The following is a 23021-nucleotide window of genomic DNA, read 5'->3' as shown; positions in this document are numbered from 1 at the left end:
GGAGACTTTACCTCTTTCATGTTTACATGGATGGAGCTGGAACATATTCTTCTTAGCAAAGTATCTCAAGAATAGAAGAAAAAGTATCCAATGTACTCAACCCTACTATGAAACCAATTTATAAGCACCCACACTTCTATATGAATGCTATAACCCAACTACAGCCCAAGATGAACGGGAAAGAGGATAAAGAGGGGAGGGCAGGGGGGAGGAGGTGTGGGGAGAGGATGTGTGGAGGGTAATTGGTGGGACCATGCCTACAGTGCACTTTACAAGGGTACATGTTAAATTTACTAAATGTAGAATATAAATGTCTTAACACAATAACTAAGAAAATGCTGTGAAGGCTATGTTAACCACTTTGATGAAAATATTTCAAATGGTATATAAAACCAACACATTGTACCACCATGATTGCATTAATGTACACAGCTATGATTTAATTTTTTAAAAAAGATATCACTAAGAATAAAACAATGCTTTCTATCTAAAAGGAAAAAAAAAAGAAATAGAAGTTCAAGGTAATCATATCACATCACTCCCCCAGATTCTCCAGTGGCTTTCCATCTCAATTAGGAAAAACCAAGTCTTTATAGATACCACAAGAATAAGTACATGCGGCTCAGTGCCCGTAGCTCAGTGGTTAGGGCACCAGCCACATACGCCAGGGCTGGCAGGTTCGAACCCGGCCCAGGCCTGCTAAACACCAATGACAACTGCAACAAAAAATAGCCGGGCGTTGTGGCAGCTAGTTCCAGCTACTTGGGAGGCTGAGGCAAGAGAATTGTTTAAGCTTAGGAGTTAGAGGTTCCTGTGAGCTGTGACACCACAGCACTCTACCCAGGTTGACATAGTGAGACTCTGTCTCAAAAAAAAAAAAGAATAACTACATGCATGAGACTAAAAACAAATGGGTACGAAGCAGCACAGATAAGAAAATGCAGGTTTATGACCAAGCCTGTGGCTCAGTGGGTGGAGCGCCGGCCCCATATACCAAGGGTGGCAGATTCAAACCCTGCCCCAGTCAAACTGCAACAACAACAACAAAAAAAAAATATAGCCAGGCGCTGTGGTGGGCACCTGTAGTCCCAGCTACTCAGGAGGCTGAGGCAAGAGAATCGCCTAAACCCAGGAGTTGGAGGTTGCTATGAGCTGTGATGCCACAGCACTCTACTGACAGCGATAAAGTGAGACTCTGTCTCTAAGAAAAAAAAAAAAAAAGAAAATGCAGGTTTATTTTGCCATCAGCGCACTAGCACCCTAACACATGCGTAGGATTTCACATTCCAAAGGAATACACGTATATGCATGCTAGTCGGAGTCATTTACATTTAGGTTTTTTTTCTTTTTCTTTTTTTTTTTTGAGAGAGTCTCAAGCTGTCGCCCTGGGTAGAGTGCTGTGGCATCACAGTTCACAGCAACCTCAAGCTCTTGGGCTTAAGCGATTCTCTTGCCTCAGCCTCCCAAGTACCTGGGATTACAGGCACCCACTACAATGCCCAGCTATTTTTTGGTTGTAGTTGTCATTGTTGTTTGGCAGGCCCAGGCTGGATTTGAACCTGCCAGCTCTGGTTTACATGGCTGGAACCCTAGCTGCTGAGCTACAGGTGCTGAGCCTAGGTATTTCTTTCTGTTTTTATTATTTTTTATTTTAAGTATAATTACTTATACATATCTTTTTAAGTGTTCATTTTTATGAGTTTTGACAAATGTATAAACATGTGTAACCAATACGTTAGTCAAGATATAGAACATTTCCATCATACTAGAAAGTTCCCTCCTTTTTCTAGTTAATCTTCTTCCCCCTAGATAGCAGCCATTGTTCTGATTTCTATCTCCCTATTAGTAATTTTAAAATTCCAAATTACATAACTACAGTGCTGGTTATAACACTGCTATAAGTCTTTGGATGCTTAATGTATTTTCATTGTTCAAATTTCCCTATTTCTCTGGGTCCTACAATCTTGATTTTTTTTTTTTTTTTAGCTCATAGTCACACGTGATTAAGTAATACAGATAACCTGTTTTTTTGGAATACTACTGAACTATACTAAACTACTTAAAGAATATTAATTCTTTGTTAATATTAATCCTGGAATCCCAGCCCTTATATTTCTATGGCAAATTACATACATCATTTCAATTCTCAATAGCATTTGAAAGTAGGCAAGGGAGAGTGGTATTCTCAAATTACAGATGAGAAGGATATTCTACAAGTAATGGATTTATACAGGATTACCCTACCATAACCAGTGGTATCAGGACTGGATTATTATTCTTTTGCTCATATCACCATCTTAGGCTGCATGTACACAAGGAAAGATCCAACTTGTGTTCCAAAATTCAATTTCCTGATTTCTTCTCTGAAACTTCATAAGATACCCATTCCTTCCATCCTCCAGCATAGTGTTGAGATCTGAAAACACACATAAAATAGTGCTGTCAACATTTTCCACTGCTTTATGACAGAAGATTGACAGGCACTTTAGAGATAAATAATGCTAAGGCTACTCACCAAACTATTTAAATTCTAAACCTGTTTAAACTATTGTTTTCCTTTTGAGTAAGATGGAAAGATAGATGCTTTTAGTCTCACTATCCTGCCTTTACTGACAGTAATTATAAGAAATTCTTAAGTAGACCAATAAAAATGTAATAATATGAAATATTGCAATATACACTCATGAATCTATTTTTTCCTTCCTCTACCTACCTGTTAAAGCCCAGAGATACTGCTGTGTCCAGAGCCTTCTTGCTTCTTACTCCAGCTAAACAAGAAAACACTAGACTGTCAGATTTGGATGGCTTTACTTCATTATATTTCTCCTTAAAGTCTCTTGGGTTCATCTGTAGAGCTTCACCTACTTCGCCCACTAAAAGAAAATGTTAAGGATTTCAATTAGATTTTAGATACAGTAAATTATTTTTATATACTGTGTATATGTACATATATATGTATTTCTTAATGAATCAGTTTAAGGCAGGTGGCACTTACGTGGTATATTGATAGACCCCGGGATTTTTCCATGCTCATGAATTTCCCATGTCTCTCTAACATCAATTAACTTAATGCTTTGGGAACTCAACAGGTTTTTAAGTTCCTTATAAGTGACATCTTTATAAACAGAAGTACAAAAATTGTGGCAGCTTCCCTTTAATGACGTTAAACCTGGAAAAAGGAAAACAATTTAGGTAATTTCATAGTGACACTGCTATTAATAGCTAGAAAAGGGAGGTTGAAAGAATTTTCCCCCAGTTGTAGTTAGATAACTATAGTTGATCTTTTTACTTTAGTAAGTACGTATTCTATATATGTATTTGGTACTATAATGAATACATATTTGATCTCTACCCTTTTTTCTGAGACAGAGCTCTCACACCCCTTGGAATTTTCTGGGTAATAAGAGATTCTTTTGTTCTAATGAGGTGACTCTTGGTGGGCTCCTAGATAGCTTCAGGATGAGGGCTAATCACCAGAAAGATCCAGCTGTGGTTGAAAGCTTAGAACTCTCAGCCCCATCTTCCATCCTCCAGGGAGGGGAGAGAGGCTGGAGATTTAGCTGATAATCCATCATGCCCACATGATGAGGTCTCCATAAAAATCCCTAAACGGTGGGATTCAGAAGGTTTCTGGGTTGATGAACACATCCAGGTACTAGAATAGCTTCCCCACCACCACGTGGACAGGAGCTCCTGTGCTTGGGATACTTCCAGACCTCCCACTAAGGAGGAGCTCTTCATCTGACTGCTTATCTGTACCTTTATTATAACCTTTAAAATAAATCAATAAATGTGTTTCTCTGAGTCCTGTGAGCCATTTGAACCTAAGAAGGGAGTTGTGGGAACTTCCAACTTATAGGCAGTTCATCAGAATTAGGGGAGGCCTGGACTTACTACTGGTGTCTCAGTCTTGTGGGACTGAGCCCTCAGCCTGGGGAGTCTGTGCTAAGTCTAGGTAGTAAGTTTATAATTAAATTGTAGGACACCCAGTTGGTGTCCACAGAATATTAGAGCATTGTTTGGTGTGTAAAACCCACATAGTTTAGTGTCAGAAGTGTTAGTAGAGTACAGAAGAGTTTCCCCATTTATCCTCACATCCTGACTCGGAGCTTGAGGATGCAGCCTGTCCTGAATGCTGGCTGGCTGGCCTTGTGCAGCTCTATAGTCTACCCTCTCCAATCTCCGTAATTGGTGGGAGCCTGTAAATGTACATCTAGCATTTGATAACTGAATTGGGAATAATTTGTAAACCATACTCTAATTCAAATTATAATATTAAGAAAATTATAGGTTGGGCACTGTGCTCACATCTCTAATCCCAACACTTTGGGAGGCCAAGGTAGAAGGATCACTTGAGGCCAGAAATTCAAGACTAGCTTGGGCAACACAGCAAGACCCTGTCTCAACAAAAAACTTATTTTTTTTTTAATTAGCCAGGTGTAGGGACATGCGCTTGTAGGCTTGTAGTCCTAGCTAGTAGCTGAGAATTGCTTGAACCCTGGAGTTTGAAGTTACAGTGAGCTAGAATCATACCACTGCACTTGAGACCCTGTCTATAAGAAAAAAGAATTAATTTCCTTTTCCCTCGCAAGCAAAGATATTAAGCTATGTGTTAGATGTGAGGACCTTATATTTTAAACTACACTTCTAAGTACTTAATGGCACTGTTTCTGTTTATTTTTTTGTTTGTCTTATTTTTCTGAGACAGTCTCACTTTGTCCCCCTGGGTAGAGTGCCGTGGTATCATAGCTCACAGCAACCTCAAATTCCTGGGTTCAAGTGATCCGCTTGCCTCAGCCTCCAGAGTAGCTGGGACTACAGTCATCCATCCATGCCCAGCTATTATTTTCTTATTTAGCAAATAACATATTTTTTAATTAAATCATAGCTGTGTACATTAATGTAATTATGGGGTACAATGTGCTGGTTTTATATACAATTTGAAATACTTTCATCAAACTGGTTAACATAACCTTCACTGCATTTTCTTAGTTATTGTGTTAAGACATTTATATTCTACACTTAGTAGATTTAACATGTACCCCTGTAAAATGCACCATAGGTGTGGTCCCACCAATTACCTTCCCTCCACCTATCCTTCCCACTCCCTCCGCTCCCAGTCCTCTTTCCCCTTCATCTTGGACTGTAGTTGGGGTAAAGCATTCATATGGAAGTGTGGGTGTTTATAAATTGGTTTCATAGTAGGGCTGAGTACATTGGATACTTTTTCTTCCATTCTAAGATACTTTGCTAAGAAGAATATGTTCCAGCTCCATCTATGTAAACATAAAAGAGATAAAGTCTCCATCTATGTAAACATAAAAGAGATAAAGTCTCCATCTGAATTTAAAGCTGCATAATATTCCATGGTGTACATATACCACAATTTATTAATCCATTCATGGGCTGATGGGCACTTGGGCCTCTTCCATGACTTAGCAATTATGAATTGGGCTGCAATAAACATTCTGGTACAAATATCTTTGTTATAAAGTGATTTTTGGTCTTCTGGATATATACCTAGTAGAGGAATTGTAGGATCGAATGGCAGGTCTATTTTTAGATCCCTAAGTGATCTCCAAACATCTTTCCAAAAGGAACATATTAGTTTGCATTCCCACCGGCAGCGCAGAAGTGTGCCCTTTTCTCCACATCCATGCCAACATCTCTGGTTTTGGGATTTTGTGATGTGGGCTAATTTTACTGGGGTTAGATGATATCTCAAAATAGTTTTGATTTGCATTTCTCTGATGATTAAGGATGATGAGCATTTTTTCATGTGTCTGTAGGCTGTGTGCCTGTCTTCTTCAGAGAAGTTTCTCTTCAAATCCTTTGCCCAGGCTGAGATGGGATCACTTGTTCTTTTCTTGCTAATACGTTTGAGTTCTCTGTGGATTCTGGTTATTTAACCTTAGTCAGAGACATAACCTGTAAATATCTTCTCCCATTCTGAGGGCTGTCTGCTTGCTTTACATACTGTGTTCTTGGCTGTGCAGAAGCTTTTTAGTTTGATCAGATCCCAGTAGTGTATTTTTGGTGTTGCTTCAATTGCCCAGGAAAGGGGGAGGAGGGGGTTCTCCTCATAAAATATTCTCCCAGGCCAGCCAATTTCTTCAAGTGTTTTCCCTGCACTTTCTTCTAGTATTTTTATAGTCTCATGTCTGAAGGTTAAATCTTTTATCCAGAGAGAGTCTATCTTAGTTAATGGTGAAAGATATGGGTCCAGTTTCAGTCTTCTATAGGTCGCCAGCCAGTTTACCCAGCACCATTTGTTAAACAGGGAATCTTTTCCCCACTGAATGTTCTTGATTGGCTTATCAAAGATCAAATGATGGTAAGTAGCTGGGTTCATCTCTTGGTTCTCTATTCTGTTCCATACAGCTACTTCTCTGTTTTTGTGCCAGTACCATGCTGTTTTGATCACTATTGATTTATAGTATAGTCTGAGGTCTGATAGCATGATTCGTCCTGCTTTGTTTTTATTCTGAGTAATGTCTTGGCTACTCGAGGTTTTTCTGATTCCATATAAAATGAAGTATTATTTTTTGGAGGTCTTTAAAGTATGACAGTGGTACCATACTCATGGCTGGGAAGAATCAACATTGTTGAAATGTCCATACTACCCAAAGCAATATACAATTTTAATGCAATTCCTATTAAAGCACCACTGTCATACTTTTTTTTTTTTTTTTTTTTGAGACGGGTCTCGCTCTTGCCCAGGCTGGTTTCAAACACCTGAGCCCAAGCAATCCACCTGCCTTGGCCTCCCAGAATGCTAGGATTACAGGCGTGAGCCACTGCACCCAGCCCCTTCTATTTTTTTTTTTTTAATAGTCATCCCTGGGTGTCTGTGGGGGATTAGTTCTAGGACACCCCAGGATACCAAAATCTGGATGCTAAGTCTCTTATAAAAAATGGTGTAGGCTCAGCGCCTGTGGCTCAAGTGGCTAAGGTGCCAGCCACATACACCTGAGCTGGCGGGTTCAAATCCATCCTGGGCCCACCAAACAACAATGATGGCTGCAACTAAAAAATAGCCGGGTGTTGTAGCAGGCACCTGTAGTCCCAGCTACGTGGGAGGCAGAGGCAGGAGACTCGCTTGAGCCCAGGAGTTGGAGGTTGCTGTGAGCTGTGATGCCACAGCACTCTACCCAGAGGGACAGCTTGAGGCTCTGGTCTCAAAAAAAAAAATAGTATAATATCTGCATATAACTTTAAATCCTATATACTTCAAATCATTTCTAAATTGCTTATAATGTAAATGCTAAATAAATAGTTGTTATACTGGATTTTTTTTAATTTGCACAAATTTTTATTGTTATATTGTTAATTTGGGGTTTTTTCCATGAATATTTTTTCTTCGTTTTTTTTGAGACAGACTCTCAAGCTATTACCTTGGGTAGAGTGCTGTGGCATCATAGCTCACAGCAACTTCCAACTCTTGAGTTCAAGCAATCCTCTTGCCTCAGTTTTTGTATTTTTAGTACAGACAGAGTCTCTCTTTTGCTCATGCTGGTCTCAAACTCCTGAGCTCAAAGAATCTACCCACTAGGATTACAGGTGTGAGCCACTGTTCCCAGCCATTTCTGAATATTTTTAATGCAGTTTGTGGAATCTGCAGATATGTAACCCAAAGATACAAAGGGCCAACTGTAATTGGTAACATTATATGGTATTTGATAATAGCCCATAAAATAAAATAAATCTTTAGGTCCATATTAATATAAAGGTATAATTGAAGAAATAAATAAATGGGGAGAACGGGCAGCGCCTGTGGCTCAAGGAGTAGGGCGCCAGTCCCATATGCCGGAGGTGGCGGGTTCAAACCTAGCCCCGGCCAAAAACCACAAAAAAATAAAAATAAATAAATAAATGGGGAGAAGGGATTATCTTCCTTAATTTGGAATTCCAGCTGATAAATGTAGAAAGAATAATGGAAACAAAATCATCAGGCAAATACTTCAGTAATAATTGTTGCAGGCAAGAACCACTGATAGGTATATTTAGTGGGCTGGGTAACATGAGGATGAGAAGTAAGATAATATCTCTCCATGAGATACTAATTACAAAGGGAGAAACCCTCCAAATACTACTTTAACCAGTTAAAGATGACTTCAATAGTAATAAGACATTTTGATGACATGCTCCTCCTGACGTGGTTAACTGAGAAAAAGCACACCATCACTTCTTTAGTATTCTTGCAAATAAAGAACAGAAAAATGCATGCCCTGAGTCTAATCAGAAGACCACAATTTACAAAATATATGCGACTCTTTAAAAAGTGTCAATATCAGGACATGCATGGTGGCTCATGCCTGTAATCCTAATAATCTGGGAGGCCAGACAGGAGGATGCCCTGAGGTCAGGAATTTGAGGTCAGCCTGAACAAGAGTAAGACCCTGTCTACCAAAAATAGAAAAAATAAGGCAGGCGTGGTGACATGTGCTGTAGTCCCAGCTACTGGAAGGCTGAGGCAGGAGGATCACTTGAGCCCAGGAGCATGAGGTTGCAGTGAGCTATGAAGATGCTACTGCACTGTACCCAGGATGACAGAACAAGACTCTGTCTCAAAAAATAAAAAATAAATTAAAAAAGAGTACTCAAAGAATTTCAAAAATAAAATAGCAAAAAAAAAAATTTAGATTTTACAACAAAATGACTTTGATAAAAGCCAAATAACATGATTATGTTTCAAATTTTGTTTAAAGTATTAAATACTATATTATCAACTTAAATTAATTTAAGTAGTGTAGAATTGGCAAAGGAAAAAGTTTAAAGGTCTAAGTCTGGAAAGAGACTTAAAATACTTATATAAGAATTCAGGCAGTGCCCGTAGCTCAGTGGGTAGGGTGCCAGTCATAAACACCGAAGCTGGCGGGTTCAAACCTGGCCTAGGCCAGCTAAAACAACAATGTCAACTGCAAAAAATAAATAATAGTAGGGCAGTGCCTGTGGCCCAAAGGAGTAGGGCGCTGGCCCCATATACCGGAAGTGGCAGGTTCAAACCCGGCCCCGGTCAAAAACTGCAAATAAATAAATAATAGCTGGGCGTTGTGGCAGGCACCTGTAGTCCCAGCTACTTGGGAGGCTGAGGCAAGAGAATCACTTAAGCCCAGGAGTCTGAGGTTGCTGTGAGCTATGACGCCACAGCACTCTACCCAGGTGACAGCTTGAGACTCTGTCTCAAAAAAACAAAAAAAATAATTCAGTATTGGCTAACAGTGACATTCCAAATTAACAGGGAAATTATTTTATTCAAAAAGTAGTTTATTCAAAAAGGGCAATTCAAAGCAGGCTGTTGCCTCATTTCTCATGCCTAAATGAATCCCAAATTTAAATCTAAAAGGTAATATCTGAAAGTACTCACAGGAAACACAAGTGGATAATTTAAATCTTAAGACAGGAAGGTCATTCTAAACATAACAAAAACCAGAAATCAAGTTTGGCCTCATAAAAATGCTACATATCTATATGGAAAAAGAAAAATGAACAATTCAAAGACAAGTAGAAGACAGAAAGAATATATTAAAAAGACAAAAATATAAGTGGCAGCGCCTGTGGCTCAGTGAGTAGGGCGCCGGCCCCATATGCCAAGGGTGGCAGGTTCAAACCCAGCCCCGGCCAAACTGCAACAAAAAATAGCCGGGCATTGTGGCTGGCGCCTGTAGTCCCAGCTGCTCAGGAGGCTGAGGCAAGAGAATCGCGTAAGCCCAAGAGTTAGAGGTTGCTGTGAGCCGTGTGACGCCACGGCACTCTACCCGAGGGCAGTATAGTGAGACTCTGTCTCTACAAAAAAAAAAAAAAAAAAAGACAAAAATATGATAGGCTCACATAACTAGGAAAAGGACAAACATCGCCATTGGAAAATGGTCAAAATATCTCGCATGAACAGGGAATTGAAATGAGAAGTATTATACAAATGGCCAATAAAACATGAAAACAGGGGCCCATGGTCTCTCACACCCATTAATCCTAACACTTTGGGAGGCGGAGGCGGGAAGATCACTCAAGGCCAGGAGTTCTAGACTAGCCTGAGCAAGAGTAAGACCCCATTTCTACAAAGGAATAGAAAAATGAGGTGGATATGGTGGTGCCAGCTGCTTGGGAGGCTGAAGGAGAAAGATTCCTGAAGCCCTGAAGTTTGGGGCTGCAGTGAACGATTATGATGCCAGGTGACAGGGAAAGACCTTGTCTTAAAAAAAAGTGAAAAAGTGCCCAATCTCACTACTAATTAAGAAAATACAAGTTATGATTTTTTTCTATGTTGCCAGGTTTGTAAAAACTAAAGGGATTGATAACATCAAAAAACGGTGAAGGAATGAGTACTCTCATACATTACTGTATGTTAATAAACTTTTGAAGGAAAATTTAGTCATAATAACATTTGAAGTATGCATATCCCTTTTTCGTTATTTGTTTGAGACAGAGTCTCACTCTGTTGCCCCAGGCTAGTACGCATGTCCTTTTTAACCTCACAATTTCACTTCAGGAATCTATCATACAGGAATATTAGTCTGAGTTAATACAGATGTACAGATGTTCATAGGCAGATGTCTTCATAATACTAGAAAATGAAATAGGCTAGAAGTATATGAATAAGGGAATGATGGTTATATTACAAGCGGTACATTTATATAATGGAATTTGTATTATGTCATGTAAGTTGTCTAAAATATAGTATTAAATGAAAAAAAAAAGCTAGCTGGAAGACACTGTGTATAAACCTAAGGTTCCCAGACTTTCTGGGTTTACAATATTCTTCATGTCTTGGTAATTTTTTTACAGTGCTTGTAGGGCAAAAGAAATGCCTACCAGTTTCATTTAAGCAAACAAAGCCAAAAGTTAAATTACAAAAAAAGCAACATATCTTCTTTTTTTTTTTTTTGAGACAGAGTCTCACTTTGTTGACCTTGGTAAAGTGCTCTGGCACCATAGCTCACAGCAACCTCAAACTCTTTGGGTCAAAGCAATTCTCTTGCCTCAGCCTCCCAAGTAGCTGAGACTACAGGCACCTGCCACAATGCCCAGCTATTTTTAGAGATGAGGTCTTGCTCTTGCTCAGGCTGGTCTGGAACCTGTGAGCTCAGGGCAGTCCACCTGCCTTGGCCTCCCAGAGTGCTAGGATTACAGGCGTGAGCCACTGTGTTTGGCCGTTCTTATAAAATTCAGACACTTTTCCATATTCATCTTTCTCACTGATAGCAAAATGACAAAAAATAGACAAATACCCCGCGTTTAAAAATACAGGTTTCCAGGGCAGTGCCTGTGGCTCAGTGAGTAGGGCGCCAGCCCCATATACCAAGGGTGGCAGGTTCAAACCTGGCCCCGGCTGAACTGCAACAAAAAAATAGCCGGGTGTTGTGGCTGGTGCCTGTAGTCCCAGCTACTCGGGAGGCTGAAGCAAGAGAATCGCCTAAGCTCAGGAGCTGGAGGTTACTGTGAGCTGTGTGACACGATGGTAATCTACCGAGAGCGATAAAGAGAGACTCTACAAAAAAAAAAAAAATATACAGGTTTCCAGGCAATTCTATGCCTAGATATATAATCAGAAGAATTGAAAAACAGTACACAAACACTCCTAGCAATGATGATTGACAATAGCCAAAATGTGGAAACAACCCAGTGTTCATCAACAGATGAGTGAATTAACAAAATATGGTATATATTTACAATGGAACATTAGCCATGAAAAGGAATGAAGTTCTGACACATGCTACCACACTGAACCTTGAAAACATTGTGCTGAGTGAAATAAGCCATATACAAAGGAGAAATATTGTATAATGACATTTATATGAAATACCTTGAATAGGCTAATTCATAGAGACAGAAAGTAGGTTAAAGGTAGCCAGGAATTGGAAGGAGGGTTAGTAGTTATTGCTTAATGGGTACAGAATTTCTGTTTGGGTTGAGATGAAAAATTGTGGAAATATGTGGTGACGATCATATAACATTGTGAATATAATTAATCCTATTGAATTGTGTATCAAAAAATTATTAAAATGGCACATTATATATTTACCACAAATAATTTTAAAAATAAAAATACATGATGTTTCTCCCTTTCAGATTTTGAAAAGCTGTTTCATTTTTGTTTATAAGATTAAACTATTCTACATCCAACTAGCTGTTTTGTGAAATCCCAGGATATAAGATTAAATCAAACTATTTCTCATCCAACTACCCTGTTTCTCCAGTGTCTTATTTTAAGGTGTGCTCCCAAAGATGAGCTAGGTCTTATTTTCAGGGGACGTCTTATCTTTTCTGTAAGTAGGTCTTATTTTCAGAGGATGTCTTATTTTCGGGGAAACGGGGTAGTTGTTTTGTGGATTCCCATTATATAAACAGCCAGCAGGCTGAATTCACATTCATTACTGTTACTCATAGTTAGGAACTGAAGAAATATGGTAATTTTAAAAATTTTGTTAAACTCAAGATTCTGGCACCTAGCCATTGGGAAACATAATCACAGCAAGTAACTTGTGTAACTGGATTGAAGATAGTTATGTTTTCCCTACAGAGTCATCAACTGACCATATCTGATTTTCACCTTTTAAGCCAAAACTTTGAATAACCTCCGGTTTTGCTGCTACCACACTGGTAAATCTAACCTTACCTGGACTCACAGCACCCCATATATTACAGGACACAGTCCAAGCTCCTTAGTATGTTCTATAATGCCCTTCAAACCCCCCACCAGCATAGTTTACCAAACCTTTTCATGCACCCCATTCCTCCTCTGCCCCAATTAACCTACCCTGTAGCTACATCAAAAATATAGTGGAAAGAGGAGGGATTTTGAAGCACAATAAACCTAAGTTCAAATCCTAGCTTTTCCACTTATCTCTGTGTCCCTGGACAAATTACTTAAACAGTTTGGAACTTAGTTTCTTATTTGTGAAACAGGAATATTGCTTAACCTTTTAGAATTGTTTTAAATAAAATAACATATATATAGTGCATACCAATTTCCATATCTATATACATAACCCTATGTATATACAATACATATCTATTTTTCCCTTTCCTTCATGATTTATACACTCTGTTCCTTCTGAAGAGAATATCTTTCTCCCTCATTTCTGCATGTTACACTCTTACCTTTAAGTACCAGTTAAATGTCACTGGTCACCTGTGCTTTATTTAACCTAACAATTTCACTTCTAGGTATTTATTCCAGTAATTTTTGGTACAAATACACAAAGTGGCAAGCACAATGATAATTACTGAACAATTGATTATAATAAAAATTTGGAAACAAAATGTTCATCAATAGGTGACTAGTTAAACTGTGATATAATCATGCTATGGAATATATGCAGCAGGTAGAAGTGTTGTGCTGCCCTGGAAAGCTTCAGAATAACTGACAAAAAAATTACAGGGACGTGTGCACGGATCTCATTTTTATATATATGCAGTATTTTTTGTGTGTACTTTTACTTCTGTATACTCACAGAAAGGTGGTTAGAAGTATATGTATCAAACCATAACTGGGAGGAGAAGGGCATGGGGGGTGTATAAAGGAGACTAATGCTGTGCTTTCTTGTTTGTTAGAATAATGAACATATAATTATGTAATTCTAGCCCAAATTTTAAAGTGAAAAAAGGCACCTTTCTCTAATCCTTCCTCCCAACTCAACTAGAATCAGTTGTTCTTCCCATTGTAGTGTCATGGGACAGAACTGTGTGCGGTGACTTTTGATCTGTGTCTGTCGACCCCAGTGAAGTCCTGAGCTGCAGAGGTTGCATCCCCAGCAGGAGACCTGGCAGAGTAGTTGCTGGATACATGATTGTTGAAAATTTGCATGGAAAAGCACATCTTGGGGCAGTGCCTGTGGCTCAAGGAGTAGGGCGCCAGCCCCATATACTGGAGGTGGTGAGTTCAAACCCTGCCCCAGCCAAAAACTGCAAAAAAAAAAAAAAAGAAAGAAAGAAAAGCACATCTTAAACTACAGAGGTGGTACCAACAGTTACGGTGGAATGAGGTTGGGGGGCGATAGCGCTGTGTGTGCCGGGCCTGTGTAACTGCATCCACAGGTAAAGCTGAAGACCAAGGAGAGGAAGCCTGTACAAGCAAAAGGAAGGAACTGGAGGCCTGCTCTGAGTTCTAGACCCAAGGCCTCCGCCATTTTCACTTCTCTGCTGGTATTTACTAATATGTAAAATTCAGGGAGCTACCTTCGTAGCTCTCATAGTTTTAGTCCAGGTTGCTGCTCCATGGAGCAATGAGCGCTGCTCTCTAGCGGGTGGCAGGGGTTGGCCATCTTGCTCGCTGCTCTCAACGAATAATCACTGCCAATATAAAGCCCTCCCTCACAGGTTCCCTGGAGCAATGTTTACCTCTCTCCGTGAGTCCCCCAGAGCAACGCCAGGTCCCCGCAGCCGGCGATCTTAAGTAACAAGAACCGCAAGGGGCTGCTAACCTCCCCGGGTGCCAAGAGCAATGGGTCTGTCTTGGAACTGAGGCTACAGAAACGAGCACCTCCACCAACGCCATCCCTTGCCTGGGTCCAAGGTTAAGCGCTCTCCCTTTTCCCAATGACTACCACAGCTCACCGCAGAGTGCAGCCTCCACAGACCCGAGGACCGCCCTGTGCGCAGTCCCGAGCAGCAGCCGCGGCAGCACCATGACCCGCTCGCGCGGCGGCGGGGCTGACCACTTCCTCCGGCTCTTTCTGGGCTGCGGGCCGCGGGCGCGCCGGGCTCTCGAGCGCCCTCCAGCCAAGCGCTGGCCAAACGGGGCAGTGCCGCCAGGCGTAAACGCGGACACAGACGGCCTTGAAAATCATCTGGGAGAAAACTAAGGGTTATGGGGGCTTTTTTGGTTTTGATTATTATTTTTTAAGAGAGACAAGTTTACAAATGGAAAGAAAAATATGTGGCCCAGCTACCATTTAAAGATTTAAAGTACATTGACGTCTCCAATTTATTTTACAACATGATTTTCATACATGAGATTAAATTAAAGCAAATTCCGTGGATGCTTTTCTAAGAACTGTTCCTAACTCCAATAGCTGGCTAACTGATGTCAGTGTTAAAATGATCTCATACTTTCATCACCACGAACTGATGGTATTTGGCTATATAGCTTTGTCAGGATTAAATCCAACTATTTTATATTGTGGGTTAGTTTCCTATTGCTCTTGGAACACATTACCCCAGATTTATTGTCTTGAAACAACCAGTTTATGATCGACACGCCTGTTTTCTGTGGGATGGTGCCAGGGGAAAAGTTCTTATCTTTCCAGTGGAGCTGGCATTCCTTGGGTTGTCAATCCCCTTCTCCTTCAAAGCCAGCAGTTTAGCATCTTCAAGTCCCTTTATGATTCCGACCCTTACTTTTCTTGTCACATCTTCAATTCCTCTGACTCTCTTGCCCCACTTTTTTTTTTTTTTTTTGAGACAGAGTCTCAAGCTGTCACCCTAGGTAGAGTGCTATGGCGTCACAGCTCACAGCAACCTCAAACTCTTGGGCTTAACCGAGTCTGTAGCTTCAGCCTCCCGAGTAGCTGGGACTACAGGCGCCCGCCACAACGCCAAGCTATTTTTTGGTTGTAGTCGTCATTGTTGTTTAGCAGGCTCGGGCTGAGTTCAAACGGCCAGCTCTGGGGTATGTGGCTGGCGCCCTAGCGGCTTGAGTTACAGGCGCCAAGCCTCCTGCCCCTCTTTCATAAAGATTTCTATATTCACACCACTCAGATAATCCAAAATAATCTCCCTATCTCAAGATAGCTAAAGTGATCACATCTACAAAGTCCCTTTTCGCTAGCTAAGACATTCATAGTCTTTAAGCATTAATTCTAATGGTATGATTAAAGGTGTATAAAGTAATAATTTCATCAAGCATTTACTTTTAAATTATTTCATTTTCAGTAATTTTATAATTAATAAACCATTTCAGATTTCTGTACCAATGACATATCTGTAATTATGTTTTCCCAAATTATTTGGAGCTTAACCATAGTGTCTGTGTAATTTATTTTGGGGAATAATTTTGAACTAAGATGTTGTCATATACAGCAGATTCATGGTATTCTTTGTGGTGTCCCTAATCTGAACATGTATCATAAACCACAGGTAGCATGAACACAAGATATGGAAATGTACTTGGCATCAAAGGAATCAGATTTAATCTGATTTATGCTTTTTTTTGTAGAGACAGAATTTCACTTTATCGCCCTCGGTAGAGTGCCGTGGCATCACACAGCTCACGCAACCTCCAACTCCTGGGCTTAGGCGATTCTCCTGTCTCAGCCTCCCGAGTAGCTGGGACTACAGGCGCCCTCCACAACGCCCGGCTATTTTTTTGTTGTTGTAGTTTGGCCGGGGCTGGGTTTGAACCCGCCACCCTCGGCATATGGGGCCGGCGCCCTGCTCACTGAGCCACAGGCGCCGCCCCTGATTTATGCTTTTATAAAAGAAATGTTACTGAACAATTTTTTTCTAGAGTTCATGACTATTATTTAAGAAATATTTTTCTATAGGATTTTTTTCTGAAAAGACAAAAATGTCCTCCCTTATACAGCACAGTGACAAATTTTACTTAAGAGTTCTTAGAGCAAAAAGATCTTGTCAAAAAAGATTCTTGATCATTGCTCCTAGGGTACAAGAGTCCAAGTTATTCTTTCTGGGAGAGCTAGTAAGACTTAAAGTGGATGAAAGGGGGAGAAATAATCTAACTTTTCTGAGAAAGGCCTACTAGTGCAGAGTTGATACAAATCATTAATTCTCAAACAGATCATTTTATTTTTGTTATAACTCATGTAAAAGTGAAAGGATGTTGGAAAGGACCGGATTTTTAAGAGACCTGGGATGTTTCCTATTTCTTATAAAATCCATTTTAAACCCTCATATGACAAATAAAACAAGGAATTAAGAAATGTGTGGCCTTTGGTGGGACTCTTGTTTCAAAAAGCTTTCTGTCAAAACTTTAAATGAACATCTGTTCACTCAGAGTTTCCACTGCTAATTGTTTATTTACTGAAAATACTTGCACAAGTAGGTGAAGATAATGTACATAATGAGACTGACTTTAAAAAAGGATACATTCATTCACTAGAGTCCTAAGCCACTAGCCAAAAGAATAAGGCTAATGTGGAAATCTGTCCAACATAAACTGCCATGTGAAAAAAAAAAAATCAAGTCATAGAACGGAATGTGGACTTCAATCTAGTCAGTGTTCTCTTTTAGCAAAGAGTTACATAAGAATATGGTACAAATGCATATTGTATGTGCAAAGACAATCCCTGAAACTATACATAAGAAAGAGCAGGAGAGAGGAAATGTTACCTTAGAAGGAAATGGGAGTATGAGGAGGGGAAAATTAGGAATTTATACACAAACTAGCATGCATTACATTTATAATAAAGAGTGTAAAAGCTTGGTGTCGCCAGTAACTCAGTGGGTAGGGCGCCGGCCACATACACGGAGGCTGGCGGGTTCAAACCCGGCTGGGCCAGCTAAAACAATGACAACAACAACAACAACAAAATAGCCAGGCCTTGTGGTGGGCGCCTGTAGTCCCAGCCACATGGGAGGCTGAGACAAGAGAATCGCTTAAAGCCCAAGAGTTTGAGGTTGCTGTGAGCTGTGACACCCAAAACACTCTACGCAAGGTGACAGCTTGAGACTGTCTCCAAAAAAAAAAAAAAAAAGAGTGTAAAATCTTTACTCTACTGGAGGGCAATAAAGTGAAACTCTGTCTCTACAAAAAAAAAAAATCACAGTTGATAGGAATTTAAGAGGTACATCTGTAACCTGCAGTTTAGCAAAGTATTCCGCACATTTCTAGGCAGAACTATGATGGTAAAAGTAAGATGGTTAGCATTATTTGAAAAATACTGATCTTAATTGAATCTGAAGATGTTGTGTCATAATGTCATTATAATAGCACTAAAAATATGCTTACTGGGTGACATTTAAAAATGAGTTCCTTCCTTTGAAGAATTGATCAAATAAGTAAATGTTACTTTCAATTAAGTGAAAAGATAATTTGAAGAACATCAGAAATAATAACCTGGTGTTAGGTGGAGGGTGGTGTGTCACCCCTATAATCCTAGTATTTTGGGAGACTGAGGTGGGAGGATCTCTTCAGGTTAGGAGTTAGAACAAGCCTGAACAATAGTGAGATCAGGTCTCTACTGAAAAGGAGAAAGTCAGCCAGGTGTAATGAGACTTGCTCCTGGTCGCAGCTACTCCAGAGGCTGAGGCAGGAAGATTGCCAGGAATCTGAGGTTGCAGTGAACTATGATCACGCCATTGCTCTCTACTGAGGTGACTGTCTCAAACAAAACAAAACAAAAAAAATTAGTGTTAGGTAATGTTCCCTAGTTCATGCTAAGTTTTGAAATGGAGATCGCAATCTCTGGAGATTTTGATCATGCTAAGGGTACATCTGCTGAAAATAAAGACAGCTTTGAAATTTGTCTTTTCCGGGAAAAATTTAAGTATTGTATGTGGTTTGGATAATCTTAAAATTTCTTTTTGTGGGGAAAAGAATATAAATTTCCATATTCAAATTCAATCCCTTTTTTTTTCTTTTTACAGTATTCTGGGTTCCAATATATGGTACATTTTAAACAAGCCCTTTTACTACAACACAAGTTAGGATACAAATTATTTAGATTTGCTCAAGTTTGCTTTTTTCTGCCTTCTACATTCTATGTCAAATCTAATGTTAAAATATCTGAAATCTTTTGATTGATGAAGTAGACAACTTCAACTTCAAAATTAGACCACACACAATCTATTCTTATTTGAAGAATATTTTCTTTTTCCCTAGGGAAAAAAATTTCCCCTTTTGTTTCGAGCCACAAGAGATTATCATGTATGCCCCTACCTAGCAATGTACACAATTATATTTGCTAAATGAATGATTCCTATAAATATAAACAATAGCAGCCTCCATTGCCAAGTTCACCACATAGAAATAATGTGAGAAAAGAATTGAGAACTTTTAATGTCTTTTTTATTTTAGAATTAAGAACTTTTAAAGTAAAATCAGATTTCTAAAAAAATTTAACTAATCTAATCCAACACTTTTATCCATAAGGACACACTTGCCCCTTGGCTGAAGAGTTACTAAAGATTAGGACTGTCTATAAGCAGAGTTGACGTTTGCAGTACCTATGATTCAAACTACCTTCAAGCCAACTCCTTTTACTAAACCTGCAATACACAACCGCTTTAACAGATAATCGAGCTTTGAAGAGGTATCGATGTAGGTCAAGAAATGTACTGTCGAGTTCGGAAGAGTGACAAGTAATATGACAGTAATTTTTTTTTAAAGAAAGATAATATAGGATGTTATGTCAGATGTGACTTTAGAGTTCAAAGGAGGGTGATGGGAGGAGATCGGAGGCTGTCCTAGACGGCGCCCAGCAAGAAGTAGCACTTAAGTCGGACGATCCGAGTTGCCCACTCCAGACCGGCAAACTGGGAACCGACGGCAGCTCCAAGGAAGCAGGCGCCCGGCGAACCGCCCCGCTCCCTGCGCGCGCTGGACACTGGCAGCCGCCCGGGCCGCGTGGCCGTCACCGCACGCCCCGCCCCCACCTGCTCCTGGGACGGCCGCGCAGGCGCAGTCTCTCCGGGACCTTGACGCGGCTGCCTGGCCGGGCGGGGTGAGTGGGGCGCACAGTGTTGTGCTGGCTGGAGGTCCCGATCTTCGCTTCGGGCGACCCTGAGCCCCTTGTGGGTGGGCAAGGCTGCGAGAGGGGCCCCCTACTCCCTCTCGCCGTCCTGATCCCGGGGGGGCGCCAGGCGGTCTCCGAGGGCAGTGTAAGCGCAGCCCTGCCGGCTCCTGTACCGGCGGCTGCGGGAGGAGCAGCCGGGGAGGGCCCGAGTCCAGCCTGGCGGTGACCCGGGCGCGCGGCGGCCTGACCCCTTCCGTCCGCACTCTGGTCCTAGTGCATTTTCTCTTGATGTTCCTGAGGTGTTAGTGATCGGAGGAAGAGTGCCTAACCACGGTTTTCAGGCACCATCGTGTATCAGGAGCTCTGGAGTCGGACTGCCTGGGTCCACATCCGCATCCTCCACTCACTGGCTCTGGGACCTCCCCACGCAAGTCCCTGAGCCCCTCTGTCTCCGGGACCTCTCCACACAAGTCCCTGAGCCCCTCTGCCTCCGGGACCTCCCCACACAAGTCCCTGAGCCCTTCTGCCTCTGGGACCTCCCCACGCAAGTCTCTGAGCCCCCTCTGCCTCTGGGACCTCCGCATACAAGTCCCTGAGCCCCCTCTGCCTCCGGGACCTCCCCACACAAGTCCCTGAGCCCTTCTGCCTCTGGGACCTCCCCACGCAAGTCTCTGAGCCCCCTCTGCCTCTGGGACCTCCGCATACAAGTCCCTGAGCCCCCTCTGCCTCCGGGACCTCCCCACACAAGTCCCTGAGCCCTTCTGCCTCTGGGACCTCCCCACGCAAGTCTCTGAGCCCCCTCTGCCTCTGGGACCTCCGCATACAAGTCCCTGAGCCCTTCTGCCTCTGGGACCTCCCCACACAAGTCCCTGAGCCCTTCTGCCTCTGGGACCTCCCCCCTCAAGTCTCTGAGTCCCCTCTGCCCCCGGGACCTCTGCACACAAGTCCCTGAGCCCTTCTGTCTCCGGGACCTCTCCACACAAGTCCCTGAGCCCCTCTGCCTCCGGGACCTCCCCACACAAGTCCCTGAGCCCTTCTGCCTCTGGGACCTCCCCACGCAAGTCTCTGAGCCCCCTCTGCCTCTGGGACCTCCGCATACAAGTCCCTGAGCCCTTCTGCCTCTGGGACCTCCCCACACAAGTCCCTGAGCCCTTCTGCCTCTGGGACCTCCCCACACAAGTGTCTGAGCCCCTCTGCCCCTGGGACCTCCCCCACACAAGTCTCTTAGCCCTTCTGCCTCAGTTTCAGATGTAAAAGAAGGGCAGTAGCAGTAACCTACTACTGCCCTTCTGTCATAAGGTGGTTGTGCGCATTAAGTGGCTTATTATCTGTGAGGTGCTTAGAACTGAGCGTGATACGGGGCAAAGCTATAAGTGCTCTTCATCTTTTTTAGCTTGGTATCTAAAAAGAGATTGACCCTTTCTTCTTCTCCCCACCCCCTAAAATAACTGCTCCAAAGTACAAAAACAAGGTGATTATGATGATGATTTGGGAGAATACGGGCTTTTGTTTGCATAGCTTGTTTGAAAACAGCTTAAAGCTTTTTAAAGAACTTAGTCGGACACCCTACATTAGAGAAGACAGGTGTTAAGTGATGAAGTTGGAAACTGTTAAAGATTAATGTTTGCAAAACTGCTTGAGAAAAATGGCCAAACGTGCTGAAAACGAGTTAACATAGCCCGAGACTACCATCCTTAGAAAGACCTGCTTGCAAGGATAGACCTTGTTTAGCATCTGGGAACTTGGATTTGGGAAGTTTCTGTTGAACTACATAGTTTATGCCAGAATTACCAGCTTCCATGAAAATTCTGGGCACTATTGGGTACCACAGAAGCATTATTTATGTGTTGCTGCATTCTCCTTGTTGGGGGAAGAGTGTTCTGTGTGACCCCACCTGGGAGACATGCAGCATAAGGAAGCCTAATTGTGATTGTTCCCGACTCCATAGTGTCTTTTTCCATTTTAGCCCAGCTGTGTATCTGGACTACATTGCAGTAATAAAGGTTAGCCATGAATACAACTATTAATATATGCTAATTGTGTGAATCCTATGGACTCTCCAAATTTGGGGGATGACTTGGAGATCTCCAGACACAATTTTGATGATAGAAAGTATTTGAAACTCTAATAATTGGACTTTAATTTTATCTCTTTTTGCCTTAAATGAAAATTGGAAAACTGTACATATAAGTGATTGCTAAATTGTGTGTTACTGTACCTAATGATTCTTTCTTGTTAGGCATATTAAACATGTCAGGAAAATCATCACAAATTTTCTCTATGGGCCAGGCAGAGTGGCTCACACCTGTAATCCTAGCACTCTGGGAGATGGAAGTGGGAGGACAGCTTGAGGTCAGAAGTTCTGAGACCAGCTTGAACAAAGCAAGACCTCCACCTCTACTTAAAAAATAGAAAAATTAGCCAGGCATGGCGGTGTGCATCTGTAGTCCCAGCTACTCAGAAGGCTGAGGCAGGAGGATTGCTTGAGCCCAGGAGTTTGAGGTTGCTGTGAGCTAGGCTGAGGCCACTTAAGACTCTGTCTAAATAAAGAAAGGAAGAAAGGTGGGAGGGCAAGGAGAGAGAGAAGGGAAAGAAGGAAGGAAGAAAAATTGATTGAATCTTATATGAAAAACCAGCTATTGAAGATGCTTTCACTTTAGGGCCAACTAAAGAAATTAGAATATGGGCTGGGCTAGGTGGCTCAGGCCTGTAATCCTAGTTCTTTGGGAGGCTGAGCCAGGTGGATGGCCTGAGTTCAGGAGTCTGAGACCAGTCTGAGAAGAGCGAGCCCCGGTCTCTACTTAAAATAGAAAACCTAGTTGGGAGTTGTGGCAAGAACCTGTAGTTGCAGCTGCTTGGGAGAGTGAGGCAAGAGGATCGCTTGAGTACGAGAGTTTGAGGTTACTTGTGAGCTAGGACACCACAGCAGTCTACCTAGGGTGACAGAGTCAGACTGTGTCTCAAAAAAAAAAAAAGGAAAGAAAGAAAAAGAAAACAAAACAAAGCAAAGGGAATTAGAATATAATAGGATATATTAGAGACTTATTGTTAATTTTCTGAGGTGTGATAATGATTAGTGTAACGACACATCTAGAAGAAACATCCTGAAGTATATTTAGGGGTGAAGTGTCATGATCTCTGCAGCTTGCTGAAATAATTCAGCAGAAAAAGAAACAAATACATACTTACATAAGCACACATGTCTCAGGGTACACACATATTGATATTTAGATCAAACAAATATGGCAATGTTAATAGATGTGGAATCTAGATAGTGTATGGGTGTTCATTGTGTTTCTTTTAATTTTGTTGCTGTTTAAAGTTTTTTATAATAAAAAGTTAGAGAAAAAAACAAAAAAAAATGCTGTAACTTAAAAAGGGAGAAAT

General features: G+C 41.4%; 2 protein-coding genes across 6 annotated transcripts in view; one reads left to right on the top strand and one right to left on the bottom strand.

The window, feature by feature from the left end:
- Positions 1-1842: 1842 nt before the first annotated feature.
- TSTD3 (thiosulfate sulfurtransferase like domain containing 3) lies at positions 1843-14780 on the bottom strand. The gene is made up of 4 exons (XM_053592640.1): positions 14557-14780; positions 2996-3169; positions 2714-2873; positions 1843-2416 (listed from the first exon to the last, which is right to left on the bottom strand). Exons 1-4 carry the CDS (start codon positions 14627-14629, stop codon positions 2344-2346), a joined length of 480 nt encoding a protein of 159 aa, XP_053448615.1. The 5' UTR covers positions 14630-14780; the 3' UTR covers positions 1843-2343.
- A 4817-nt stretch (positions 14781-19597) lies between these two features.
- USP45 (ubiquitin specific peptidase 45) overlaps positions 19598-23021 on the top strand; it is a 79223-nt gene continuing 75799 nt past the window's right edge. For 3 of the 5 annotated variants that reach the window (XM_053592329.1, XM_053592328.1, XM_053592325.1), the window contains exon 1: positions 21545-21637. The gene's annotated coding sequence lies outside the window, so the exon portion shown is untranslated. Of the gene's footprint in view, positions 19623-21544; positions 21638-23021 lie in introns of those variants that run through there. The other 2 variants (XM_053592327.1, XM_053592326.1) reach the window with 2 other exon arrangements.

This window comes from Nycticebus coucang, chromosome 5 (genome assembly GCF_027406575.1).
Source record: "Nycticebus coucang isolate mNycCou1 chromosome 5, mNycCou1.pri, whole genome shotgun sequence".
NCBI classification, from domain to species: Eukaryota; Metazoa; Chordata; class Mammalia; order Primates; family Lorisidae; genus Nycticebus; species Nycticebus coucang.
Note: the sequence above shows the minus strand (reverse complement) of the source record. Positions and strands in the feature narration are given on the sequence as shown.

Coding starts and splice junctions, on each gene's coding strand:
- TSTD3 (XM_053592640.1), bottom strand. CDS start 14,629: ATGGTGCTGCCGCGGCTGCTGCTCGGGACTGCGCACAGGGCGGTCCTC. Junction 3,170..14,556: donor TGTGGAGGCTGCACTCTGCG/GTGAGCTGTGGT, acceptor TCCTTTTTCCAG/GTTTAACGTCATTAAAGGGA. Junction 2,417..2,713: donor GTATCTCTGGGCTTTAACAG/GTAGGTAGAGGA, acceptor GTGTGTTTTCAG/ATCTCAACACTATGCTGGAG.